The sequence below is a fragment of the Cheilinus undulatus genome, linkage group 18 (assembly GCF_018320785.1).
Source record: "Cheilinus undulatus linkage group 18, ASM1832078v1, whole genome shotgun sequence".
In the NCBI taxonomy this organism is placed as follows: Eukaryota; Metazoa; Chordata; class Actinopteri; order Labriformes; family Labridae; genus Cheilinus; species Cheilinus undulatus.
The window spans coordinates 10,913,037-10,925,309 of record NC_054882.1 but is presented as its reverse complement, the minus strand read 5'-3'; the positions used below and the strand labels follow the sequence as shown (position 1 = coordinate 10,925,309).

Here is a 12,273-nt window from a genome sequence, read left to right as displayed (position 1 = left end):
GTTAGGTTGATAGGTGTACGATGTTGCACAGCTAAACCAAGACTTGCCAAGAGGGACGCCAGTGTTCCTCACCACACCATTTGAGAATCGCTGGTCTAGTTTACAGAGGCATATAACAACCTAGTAGTAGTAGTAGTTTCAATTTGCAAATATAAAAGCATCAGCCAAACACACCTTTTTCTGTTTTCAGCATACCATTTCAACCAATAACCTTGTACGGAAAAATCCAGAATATGTCTCCCTGCATGCAATCAGCAGTCTGTTTCTTGTAATCTCTTAACTGTCCTCTTTCAGTTTTGTTCAGCAGACTCCAAAGGGCATCTGTGTTACTCTTTTAGTGTCATGTTTTTGCCATTTGAAGTTTGCAGATCTACTAACTACAGCTGAGCTCTCTGCCTCCAGTGATTGTTGACTTTGACTTTGAATATTTTTACTTGAGTAAATTTATAGACCAGCACTTTTATTGTACTCAAGTTAATTATTACCAGAGTAACTGAATTTTTACTTAAAAACAATAGTCTTGTACTACATCCACCTCTGGCAGCTGCACACACCTGTGGTAATGACATTACTGGGCATAGCAGTTTATGCTAGTTTGTAAGTTGCTCTGGTATATAAGCTGCAGCTAACTTTTTAGTTGAAAAAATAGGCAGTAAAAGTGCCTTTTATACACTGGATTTTATAGTACTTTAAGCAACATACAGTATGACTTTTTCATCAAGCTACTAAGCATTAAGACGCTCAACTTCATTGCTCACATGCTTAGTCTTAACCCTTAGAGGTACACTGGCTATTTTGGCATTTTATTAATATTCTTTTGACAAAATTAACCACTTAGAAAATGTGTACCACGCTCATGTTTGGTATAATCTTTTTCAGCATTACCTCAGCTTTATAAAATAAAAACTATATATTTTTTATGTTTAATTTATAGTATTCAATATAGGGCCTAAACACAACACCCCACAAAAAATGGATTCTTATGATTTTATATAAAAAAATATATTGTCATTTTTAAAAGAAATTACAATATGCTGAAATTATGAAAAAATACCAGTGCCACTCCTGCACAGTATGCTCCACTGTCCCCGATGTGTAACATTAATTTTTCTATCAAATTAAAATCATCATATTTTCTGTTTTACTTGGCCTATTGACATCAAACAAAAACTGAAAGAAAGCATAAAGAGCATGCTTTCCTCACAAAGTGATTGCAAGGCAAATGTGGCTTTGTTTTCATGCTGTCATGTGATAAAAGTAGCATATGATGAAATCAAGCCGGCGTGATCTGGGACCCCTACAGCTACAGTACACTGCCTTCTTAATACCACCTGGTAACTGTAAAGCTAACTGTGAGGTATAAATAGCCTTCCCTGCACTCAGGCATCACTGCCTTAATCTACAGTATGTTATCATCAGCATCATCAGCTGGTACGGTTATGGTGAAACCCCTCCCTTTCTGTCTCCATCACTATAGAAGAGACAAATCCAGAGATTTGTTTATTTGTAATCTGATTACTATGTTTTATTATCGGCTCTGGGGATCATCTCTGAACCTTGTGGTGTCTGTGCAGCTGTTTTGGTTAATAGGCTGGTTTATTAAGTGCTGTTAATCCACCTCTCAGAGGACAGGAAATATGATGACTTGCACTCTTACCATTCACCAAAATTGTCTCTTTTACTGTGATAGATTATATTTTTAGTGAAAGACTGGGGCAGAAATACATTTCGGCTTTTCAGGAATTAGAGAAAAAATCCTCTAGGTTTTAGACAGACTGTATGTTGAGGATTTCATGATCCTAAATGTGGCACGAGAATATCAAGGCTGAGTCGTCGTTTGAAATAGGGTCAAATATGGCCAATGCCTGCTTGGATTTCACACTGTAACAGTGATTTTGGGTTTGGCCTGTGATGATCCTGTAGTAACATTTTATACGTTTCCATGAGAGGTGGGGTTATCATGACCAGCGGGGGAGGGGCCTGGATTTTATTTCTGATTTGAGACCATCTGGCTCCTCCAGGCAGCTGCCGGCCCGAGCTGAGCAGAGCAGTCGCCCCGCCTAGCTCGCTGCTCTGCCCTGATGCCCCATGGGATTTACAGAGGTCAGCACTGCTGCCGGAGACACAGTGACATCTAATACTCTTTCAAACAATCAGCTCAAATGATCGCCCACAAACATACATAAGATTTTGTTTAAGAAAGGATGACAGTATGGTTGAAAATAATAAAATGATGTCGATTAAGTAATATCCTCAAAGATTTTTATAAAAGGTGCAACGACTGTGTGAAATAAAAACTAAGCATGCTCTGAATGGATCTACACTTAATTCAACAAGACAAAAGAGAGGCGAAGGGAGGAGGGGGTGGGGACAGAGAGAAAGAATGGATTTCCCCCTCTGTGTTGCCATGGCGACAGCAGTGGATGGTGGATGACTGATTTCCTGTACAGCTGTGGAGCTGGTAGAGGAGAGAGAGGGAGACACGTTATCTGTGGTAAAGAAAGGAGGTGGAGCTCACCGAAGAGAGCTTCCACGTTTTTTTTTTTCCTAAATTCTACATCAGATTGTCTCGTAGCGATTACCGTTTTCTGCCCGGATGATCCTAGAATAGATTTTATTAAAAACTGAGCCTTTGTTTATGAAATGTCTGATTTTCTACCCATACAATCTGCTGTAAGACCGTTATGTGTTTTATAAAGGACAGCTGTATAAAACATCTCAACTTAAAAATGTTCAATACAAAGCTGCCAGTGCCCTTATTTCACTTCCTTTACTCTGGCTTATACGGAAGTCCAAATGGGACAGGAATCCATACACTTTGTTTACTCAATTCACGCAGATAATGGGGGATTTTAGCAAAATTACAAATGAATGAATGGGTGATGGCAGTAAGGCATGTATGGTCTGTCTGGTCACAGTGACCATTAAACTGTTCTGTTTTTAAATAGAATCAGGTTTTAGAATCAATATCAGACTTCCTGTTTTTAGAGTAAACAAATAACAGAGGAAAAATAAAAATATTAAAAGGCTGATAAAAATATAAAGGAGCTAGAAGCTTAAACAGATTATTCTAGAAAAAATATGGTAGCAAAATAAGAATATAAAAAAGAATATGAACATCATAAAAGGTTAAAGTGCAAATTTTCTATATAATTAAAACACAGTGTGCAGCTGTAGACAGAAGAGATGAAGTGTGGTGTGTGTTAATGTAATGCGTCTGAACACGCATTCTTTTTTTTGTTTTATTTTAATTTTTTTGTCTGCTGGTATTGGGGTTCAGTGTGAGTCTGTGAGGAGAGGGCCGGAGTACTGTTCATGAGGCTGGCAGCAGAGGGGACGAAGCTGTTCATGTGGCGGGAGGTTTTGGTCCTGATGTACCTCAGCCACCTGCCAGAGAGGAGGGCCTCAAAAAGTCTGCATCTGGGGTGAGAGGGGTTGGCTGCAATGTTGCCATCGTGCCTAAGAGTCCTGGAGGCATACAGGTCATGGTGAGATGGTAGGTTGCAGCCAATCAACCTCTCTGCAGAGTGAATGATGTGCCATGGCTGCAGCGTACCAGACGGTAATTGATGATGTGAGGATGGATTCTATTGTCTTTGGCAGGTTGAATTTTTACCTCCGATCGGCAGGGTTTTTTAGTTTGTTTGTTTGTTAGTTAGTTTTTTAGCAACATAACTCAAAAAGTTATGGACAAATTTTGATGAAATTCTCAGGAAATGTCAGAAATGGCAAAGGGAAGAACTAATTAGATTTTGGGAGTGATCCGTATCACAGTCTGGATCCAGGAATTTTTTAAAGGATTCCTTGCGATTGGGAGATAGGGCTAATGGGGTCTGCGCTCTCCGAGTGCTTTCGTAGTTTCAACTGTTGCAGGAAGGGCCTCCCTTGTTGGGCTTTCTTGATGAGGGAGCTGATTTTGAGATCCAACTCTAGGTCACGAAGAGCTATGGGGCAGGGCAGTGGGTGTCAGCATCCTTCCTGAAATCTACAACAATCTCCACTGTCTTTAGAGCGTTAACCTCTAGGTGGTTTTGACTGCACCAGGTGGTCCACCTCCCTCCTGAAGACGGACTTTTCCCCACCAGAGATAAGTCCGAAGAGGGTTGTATCGTCCATGAATTTCAGGAGCTTGACAGACTGGTGACTGGAGTTGCAGCTGATGGTGTACAGGAGAAGAGCAGAGGAGAAAGAACACAGCCTTTATGGGAGCTGCTGATGGTTCTGCTGGCAGAGACATGTTTCCCAAGCTTCAGTGTGTGATCCACCTGCAGGTGCAGTCAGCTGAACAGGCAGAAAATTATAGAGAAATCAAGTTTTGTTCACAAGAGATGTTGACAAGATAATGAGATAAATTAATCTGTTGTGGTAAAACCAGCATTGTTATTGCAAGACAAAAGAAGGATAAGATGAAGTCTAAAAAATGGTAAAACTGAAATTAGCTTGTTATCATGGGGAAATTGGCACTGTTGTCTTGAGATATTGAGATGAATATGACAAGATTATGAGAAAACGATTTGAAATTGCTTGTCATTGCAGGAAAAACAAGGAAATAAAATGTATAAACACCTATTTACATGGTTTATCATATGATTGTGAAGCTAGAGAACAACTATCAAATACTGAAGAGGCTGTTGGTGCCACATTTTTTTTCATTTAGTATGTCCATAGCAGCTTTTGAAAAAATGTGTCCTCTCTTGTTCTCCGGGGCATTATCATTTAGACTGACAAAACATAAAGATACAAAACATAGTAAATGTGTTAAATTTTAGCTTCACCCAACAGTTTTTGTGACAGTGATGGCATGTTTTTTGGCCAGATCTTAACTGGTGGCAGAAAGTTAGGTAGCAGTAGGTTGAAGTTGATTCAGAGCAGAAAGTTCTGGACCATACCTTGTCCAGTTGATTTGACTTTTCAGAAACTGAGGTCCTAGAGCGACAAATTAACCCAGCCTTTCTCAACCAGGGTGCCATGGGGTGCCTTCAAAATGCTTTGAAATCAACCAGGAATCACGATGAATGTGCATATTATTAAATGTCAAAGGATAATTGATCAGCATTGTCTTGTTTGCCATTTTCCATAAGTCGCATCAGCATTGAGATGAGCATGTGTAAAGGCTTACACAATAAACAAGACATACAAAGCTCCCAAATACCAAATGTCACTTATTTACTGTGAGAAGGCTAAATGGTTGCAGTTTAGCTGTCTAAGGTAATTCTAAGTCTAATAATACTATTGTTATAAAAATATGCCTTACTAGCTGTAATAAGGAACACATAGTTCAATTTCTATTAAAGACGAACAGCCAGAAGAAGGATAACAAAGCTGGACAAAGACAGGTTACGGCAAAGACAGAACCATTTACTCTACAACACTGTTACTGCCTTGTTATCCTACACTTTCAGTACAAATGCATACTTTATTGTCAGACAGCGGCAGCTTTTAAAACATTATTTAAGTTAAACTTAAATAATTATTTAATTCATGTTTGTCACTCATGTTCTACTCTTGTGAGACAAAGTCTGGAAACTGTTCGCCTCTGCAGGGTCTCATCTGCAAGACAATACTGCCACCTTCAGGCCAAAACTAAACCTACATGAAAAAACATTCACCACCACCAGAGGGCAGCACACACTAATAAAACACTGAGCACATTCCCTAATAACTCTAGTCCTGGCTGGTGTTTCACCTGGTGGGACTTTAACTACATGTTTTATGTCAAAGAAACAAAATTGGACTTTCTTTGTGTTTTGAAGAAAACAAAGTCTAGAAGGATGGGACAAGTCAAATGTTTTAGAAACTATATCATTTTCAATTTACTGTAAAGACAGTATGTAGAATTTTCCTATTGAAAAGTCTAAATTATAAATGACTACTCCTAAAAAAAAGGACATTCTTAATTTTAATAGTTGGAAAAGTGTATGTCCTACAGTGACAGTCACCATGACAGAGCCACTGTGACTCAGACATGACTGTATTGTCATGAATAAATGTGAATAAGATACATTATCATGTTTGTGCTGCTTATTTATGATGGATTACAATTATTCTCTGGCTGTGAACTTTGTCCCTCAAGCTGCCCTGTAACTCCATCCTCCTATTGCCCCCCTGTAATGCTGTTGCCCATTTTCAAGTAGGATAATTAAAAAAAAAAAAAAAAAAAGTGGTAACACTTTATTTTAGTTGGCCCTAATAACCTAGTAATTTATGGTAATGAGTGACTTATTATTACAGGTATTACCTTGAAATAAGATGGCATTTTACTCAGTAACTTGGAAATATGGCAATATTATGGTAGTATATCTAGTGAAAATGTATGAATTCTCAATTAATTCCTTGTAATATTGTGGCAATTCTTTGGTAATTAAGTGATGTTTTTTACCCTGCACTGAAAAACTCCTTGCCTTTTTCTCAGACCGCCTGTCACCACCAGAAGATGGGAAAATTTGGTGAAAATTGAAAATCATTCAGGAGGGGCTCACTCAGAGGACTCACATTAATTTAGAGGGCCAAAATTAAGAAACAACTTAGGAATTATATCAGAGCAACTTATTTATATAAGTTTCTTTGTAAAATACCACCTAATTACCAGAGAATTGCCACTATTGCAAGGAATTGCTTGATAATTAATACATTATTTCTAGGAAAATACTCCCATGATATTGCTGAGTTATTATTTTATTCGTTAGGGCCCACTAAAACAAAGTGCTTCCAGAGATCCTCATCTCTGAGTCTTAATTTCAAAATGAGAAGCGGTGAAGCTAGGCTGAGCTGAACAGTGCATCTATACTAGTTATCCTTTGCGGTTGTTTTTATTGAGACATACTGTGCATCTAACATCTTTTTTTTTTTTTGCATTTATTTTATTTACTGTCACAAAGATATATAAAGCAGGGGTGTCCAAACTATGGTCTGGGGGCCAAATGCGTCCTGGGATCCACTTTTGATTGGCCCATAGCAAATAGAGAAAGTATAGTGAAATATGTCCCACATTAGAACAAGAAGCTTTTGCTTGTGGCTGTATTGTACTTCCTAGGTTTAGCACAAGGCAGTGCTACCATGCTAATTCTGTAAACAAACATTTTGACAAGAAGATTTTTTTTTATGACTAAACTAAGATGACCCTCTGGATGGTAAAAACATATCTGCAACCAAAGTATATTATCCCAATTTATAATGCCTTAGATGATTACCACAGAAAATGGCAGCACCATAGCATTCCAGGTGCATGGTCAGTGGTAGCCAGGGCCAACTAGGGCCCCCTGAAATCTGATTGGCCTCCCCAAAGTCCTTGAATTGATTGGCTATTTGCCTTGTCAACCATTAAACTAGCCATGTGAGGAATCACAATCACTAACAAATGTCTTAACCCATATTAGCTGATTTTTACTAACTTTAATTTCCTCAAGGTTCGTTGTACGAAAGTGGCCCCACCATTCTTATTTATGTTGATATGTGACTCTCAGTGGAAAAAGTTCGGACACCCCTGGTACAAAGTAAATACCAGGCACCACTCTGAAATAAAAACTCCAAACAAAAGCAGAACTTTGGCAAATAAATGTACCTTTTTATTGAATATTGAGGGCATTAGTACCAAGAAGGCACAGACCAGACTTCATAGTAACTTTTTTTTAACTACAGGGTGAAAAAAAAAAAAAAAATCCTGAAGGGAGATCCTTTCACAGAAAGGATTATGGACACAGACATACAGACTCTTACAAACTGTAAGTTTGACCGTACAGTGAAGTCAGGAAATGTAGGACAAACAAATCATGACAACTTTAAGGACATGGGTTATGACTGTATGGCTATGTACCTCAACACATACGGTTTAAAAGAAGAAACTCTGTCCATCAAAATATGACATTTTCATTAATGAGAAGACATAGAGCCTTAAAACAGGAAAGGAAACAATGTAAGAAATATAAAAGTATTAAATTATATAGAGGTATCAAATTATTTTATCTGTTATGCATTACATGAATGTCTTTTTTTAATGTTTTCTGTTGCTGTACTGTGTTTCGGGTGGATTTGACTCAGATGAGGCTATTTAGCGCTGACCAGAACAAACTGATTTAAAATTATATCACGTCTTGTTTACAAGTTTGGAATCACTGATTAAAAAGAAGTCCCTCTGAACTGCTGGGATATTAGAAAACATATACAAACTACAGTTTAAATAGAGACACCATTTGTTGTCTGTTTCAGCTCACTGACACAACTGATAGACCACTTATAAAAACAATCCTAAAACCCTCAATTTAGACACGATGGGAGGGGAAAAAATGTCCTGTAACACAGGGACACTGCAATTCATGAAAGTGGGACTTTCTGTGAACATATTTATCACTTTTATGCTGAGAGTTAGATAAGAAGACTGATACTTGGGAATTTTTTTTAAGATGCTGAAGAGATAACAACTGAAGCTAGTTAGCTTAGTTTAGCATGAACCCTTTTCCAACATGCAACCCAGAAATATCAGAGTAACCCACCCAAAACATTCCCCGACTTCCTTGATCACAGTAAATGGAGGGGTGTGGGAATACACAAGGGGGTCAGCAGGGAATATTCAGGCTAAAGTAAGGGTGGAAATACTCTGCTGTCGAGTGTGAATAGAGCTATACAGAGATGGAAGCAGAGGGTAACAGGTAGCCTGCTTTTGGCCTATATCTCACTCTAGTACTTAAAACACCTGCCAGTGTAGTGGCAGTTCACATACATTACACAAATCTTGAGCTTGTAATAAAACATATACGATACATTTGCCACAAATGTAATAGCAGTTGCCTTCAATAAATGTAGAATGTAAGTAGAATAATAGCTTTTATATTTGCAGGAATTTGTTATGTTAGTGAACAGGTAAATATCTTTAGGTTCTGAAGCTGTAAAAACTTCCCACAAAGGCAACATGTAAACAAAAATGATCTTTTTTAGTCATTGTTTACTTCCACGGGTTTTGGTAAGTTGCACACAGTAAAGAGGTAGCGATGCACTGCGTTGTCTTCATGATGTTAGTATAGAAGTAAGCTAAAAAAGTGACATATCACATCGGCAGATAAAAACATTTCTGCTGATATTTACAACAGATTTTTTTGGCTGTAAAAATCGGCCTATATCAGCTATAAATACTGGTCATATAGACAAATAAGTTAGGGGAGTTTTAGGCTGGACTAACAGACTTAAATCAGCTGAAGTCTTTGCTTTCTTCATCGTCATTCCTTAACATTTAAAATGTGTTTGAAGGACTGGAATTGTTAATCCTCAAGAGTGTGTTTTAAGGACTGAAGGTTTAGATCTGAATTACATCTAAATATCAGAATTGAACAGAATTTTTTAAATAATAGCATATCGGAAAACTTCAATAACATGCATCTCTATAGATAACTGGCATGTGTTTTGTTTATAAAGAGTTGTGTGCAACTAACTAAAATTTGCACGTTTGGTATGAAACTGATGCATGAAACACAAAAAAACACTAATTTAAATCCCTGAATCATGCACCTGTTTCACAAAACATGCATGCAAATTATTAAAATATATTAACCACCTAAAAAATGTATTTAAATGCAGAGCAGTTTTAAAAAATCAAACCCACTGGCTCCACAGGATAAAGGCTGGACGATACTTTAAGACTATTATTTAAAGTCAAACAAATCCCTACAAATGCAACCATTATTGCATTAGCATTTTATTATTTCATTTGAAGGACATTTCTTTATGAGATTGATACATAAAAAGCTACAGATTTGTATTATGTTTTAGTGTACCTTGTTTTGGGCTATTATTGCATGTGCTTCTTAAAATTCATAAAAAATAGCAGTTAACTATTTAACCAACACAAATAGGCCAACTATTACCTACATTTTGTCATTGTGTTGACCATTATTTTCTTTTGTAAGCAGCTACAGTCTCTCTAAATTGGTAACCCTGCCATAAAGAGTTGAACTGTACTTTTTCAAGCATGCACTTGTAGTTTAAACTTAAGCAGCTGCAGCTACTGACAAAGCTGGTCTCCTCATCTTTCTCTCAGCATAAAGGAGTAATAAATGCAATCTCCAAAAGATGAAATACTCTTTTAATATCCGCCCCCAGCATGATTCAGTCTTTTTCCATAACTTAGGGACCTTAAAACATTCATAAAGTTTAATTTCAAATAAAAATGTAATCGTGGTCTCACTAAACTTCGGGTCCAGTGTTTCCAAACTCATACAAGGGTAGTGCTTTCATCAGAGAGGCTACAGCCTTTAAAAACATGACAGTTTTGATTAAAATCAGACAAAGATATTACTGTGGCATGATAAATTTAGGCTGCATGATTTATGGGGATAAACACCTTTTTGTTGCACATAATAGCTTTAAAACATGATTTGTATAAAGTAACAGCTTCTTGAGTTTGTAGGACTAAAATAATAATAAAACCAGTCTTGTTCACAAACATCACACATCCTTAATACTGTCATGTACATATTGTTGGTAATACTGAATGAAATCAACGGCACGCAGAGTAACTGTTCAACATACACAAGTGTGGACAGCTTATACAAAAACACAACATGTAAAAAGCTTTCAGGTAAAACGTAAAAAGGCTAAATTAAAATGTAACAGATTCCAGTTTATGATCAGGGATGAAACGAAAAGGAAGACAGCAAAGAAATCGAGCCGAGCAGAAAGGAAGACTTTCAAGCATGTGTGCATTGACATGTACGGTTTGTTTTGGCCCTCAGTTAACCAAGCCTCCATTTTGAGTTGAGATTACAGGGAAGCTTCTGTGGCCGCGCACAAGTCAGGACGTGTTGGGACTAACCCGACCTCATTCCTGCCAGAAAACTGTTAGATTTTTACAGGACATGAAGGGGTTAGAAATCTTTCTGACATGTTAAAATGTGGAGAAACAGGCTTGCTGTGATAAAGGAGTGTGTGTTTGTGTTTGAACATAAAGCAGAGTTTGGAGCTCTGATGGCTTGGATCTTTAAAGGTGAAGGTGTATGATTGTCAAGGCGAAAGTTTGACATCTGCATAGAAAGATGAAGGCACATCGGGTTTGTGTGTTCACGTGGTTAAGAGTCCAGTCTGAGAGGCGGGAGTTGGCACACTGCACTTCCTGTTGAGGTACAATGAAGTGGTGTAGAAAAAAAAAAATGGAGGGAAGGGTTAAGGTTCGTCTCCCCTCCCACCATCCATGACTTTGAAATGTGTGAGAGACAGGTTTTTTTCTTCCATTTCTTGTCTTTGGTTTTTAGCTCAGAGTGATTTTGACCTTTGTGTCCTCCATAGAAGATCTTTGATATGCTCTTTGTGTCTGCACGAGTCTCTGTCTGCTGTAACACCATGTGCATGAACACGCTCTTTTTAAAAAGGAGGGCGAGTCTGTAGGAGACACATTTGAATAAAATGTTTCTTAGAAGATGACACGATCCCTTTTGTTTCCTTTCCCACAGGGGAGCAGCTCAGGTAACATTTTTAAGACGCAGGTTTTATTTTTTGTTCTTAAAGTCTGTGTTTCAGCCAGAATCCTCCATGTTTGTTCACATGTTTTTCATCTTAGCAGCAGCAGACTCACTGCCAGTTTACTACCGACTGCTGCCAGGAATAGAAACCACCTCTCCAGCGCTCCTCTCTCATCTCGTTCCCTGAGGGCTGAAACATCTCCACATCTGACACCAGTCAGAAAAGGTCACCCTGAGGTCGCCTCTTTTATACATTAGTGTCACACCACGAACTCAGGGACCTCGTCGCTGGTCAGGTCTAAGGAGAAGTACTTGTTGGTTCTCTTGATGGGAAACGGGTGCTGCTCACTGAGCATGCCTGCTCGCTGTTCGGCGAGGCTCTGGTAACCGCCGCCGCCATCACTCAGCTCCTGGGCGCAGCCGAACGTGTAGCTATGGGCAGTGTCCTGGCAGAGCTCTGCCCACTGAAGGCAGTCCTTCTGATAGAGCCGGATGTCGTCGAGAGACTGGCTGTGACGGTCTGTGGAGGACTGAGGCTTCCTGCAGGCAGAGGTCTGTGGAGGGAAAACAATAAACAGAAATAATGACGTCAATCAAAAATGTTATTTCTTATGAGGAAAAATCAAAACGTTGTTGCTGCAGATTTTCATTGGTAGCCGTTTAGTGACTTAAATTCCTGAGATGTTGCGGTGTAGTCATACTCATATTTCCCCTCCTTTCTCTACTGTGCTTTGGCCTTTAACCAAGTTTAACAACTCATCCCAAAATAAGATCAGTAATTGTAACCGGGCAAATTCATACAGAGTGTAAAGGTGTTATTTCTGTCGCT

At 38.4% G+C, this 12,273-nt stretch overlaps 1 protein-coding gene across 1 annotated transcript in view; it reads right to left on the bottom strand.

Annotated features, from left to right (window-relative positions):
* Nucleotides 1–7,539: 7,539 nt before the first annotated feature.
* frmd6 (FERM domain containing 6) overlaps nucleotides 7,540–12,273 on the bottom strand; it is a 37,021-nt gene continuing 32,287 nt past the window's right edge. The window contains exon 14 of the mRNA XM_041812457.1: nucleotides 7,540–11,998. Within this exon, the coding sequence (XP_041668391.1) occupies nucleotides 11,705–11,998 (294 nt within the window). The 3' untranslated portion in view covers nucleotides 7,540–11,704. The remainder of the gene's footprint in view (nucleotides 11,999–12,273) is intronic.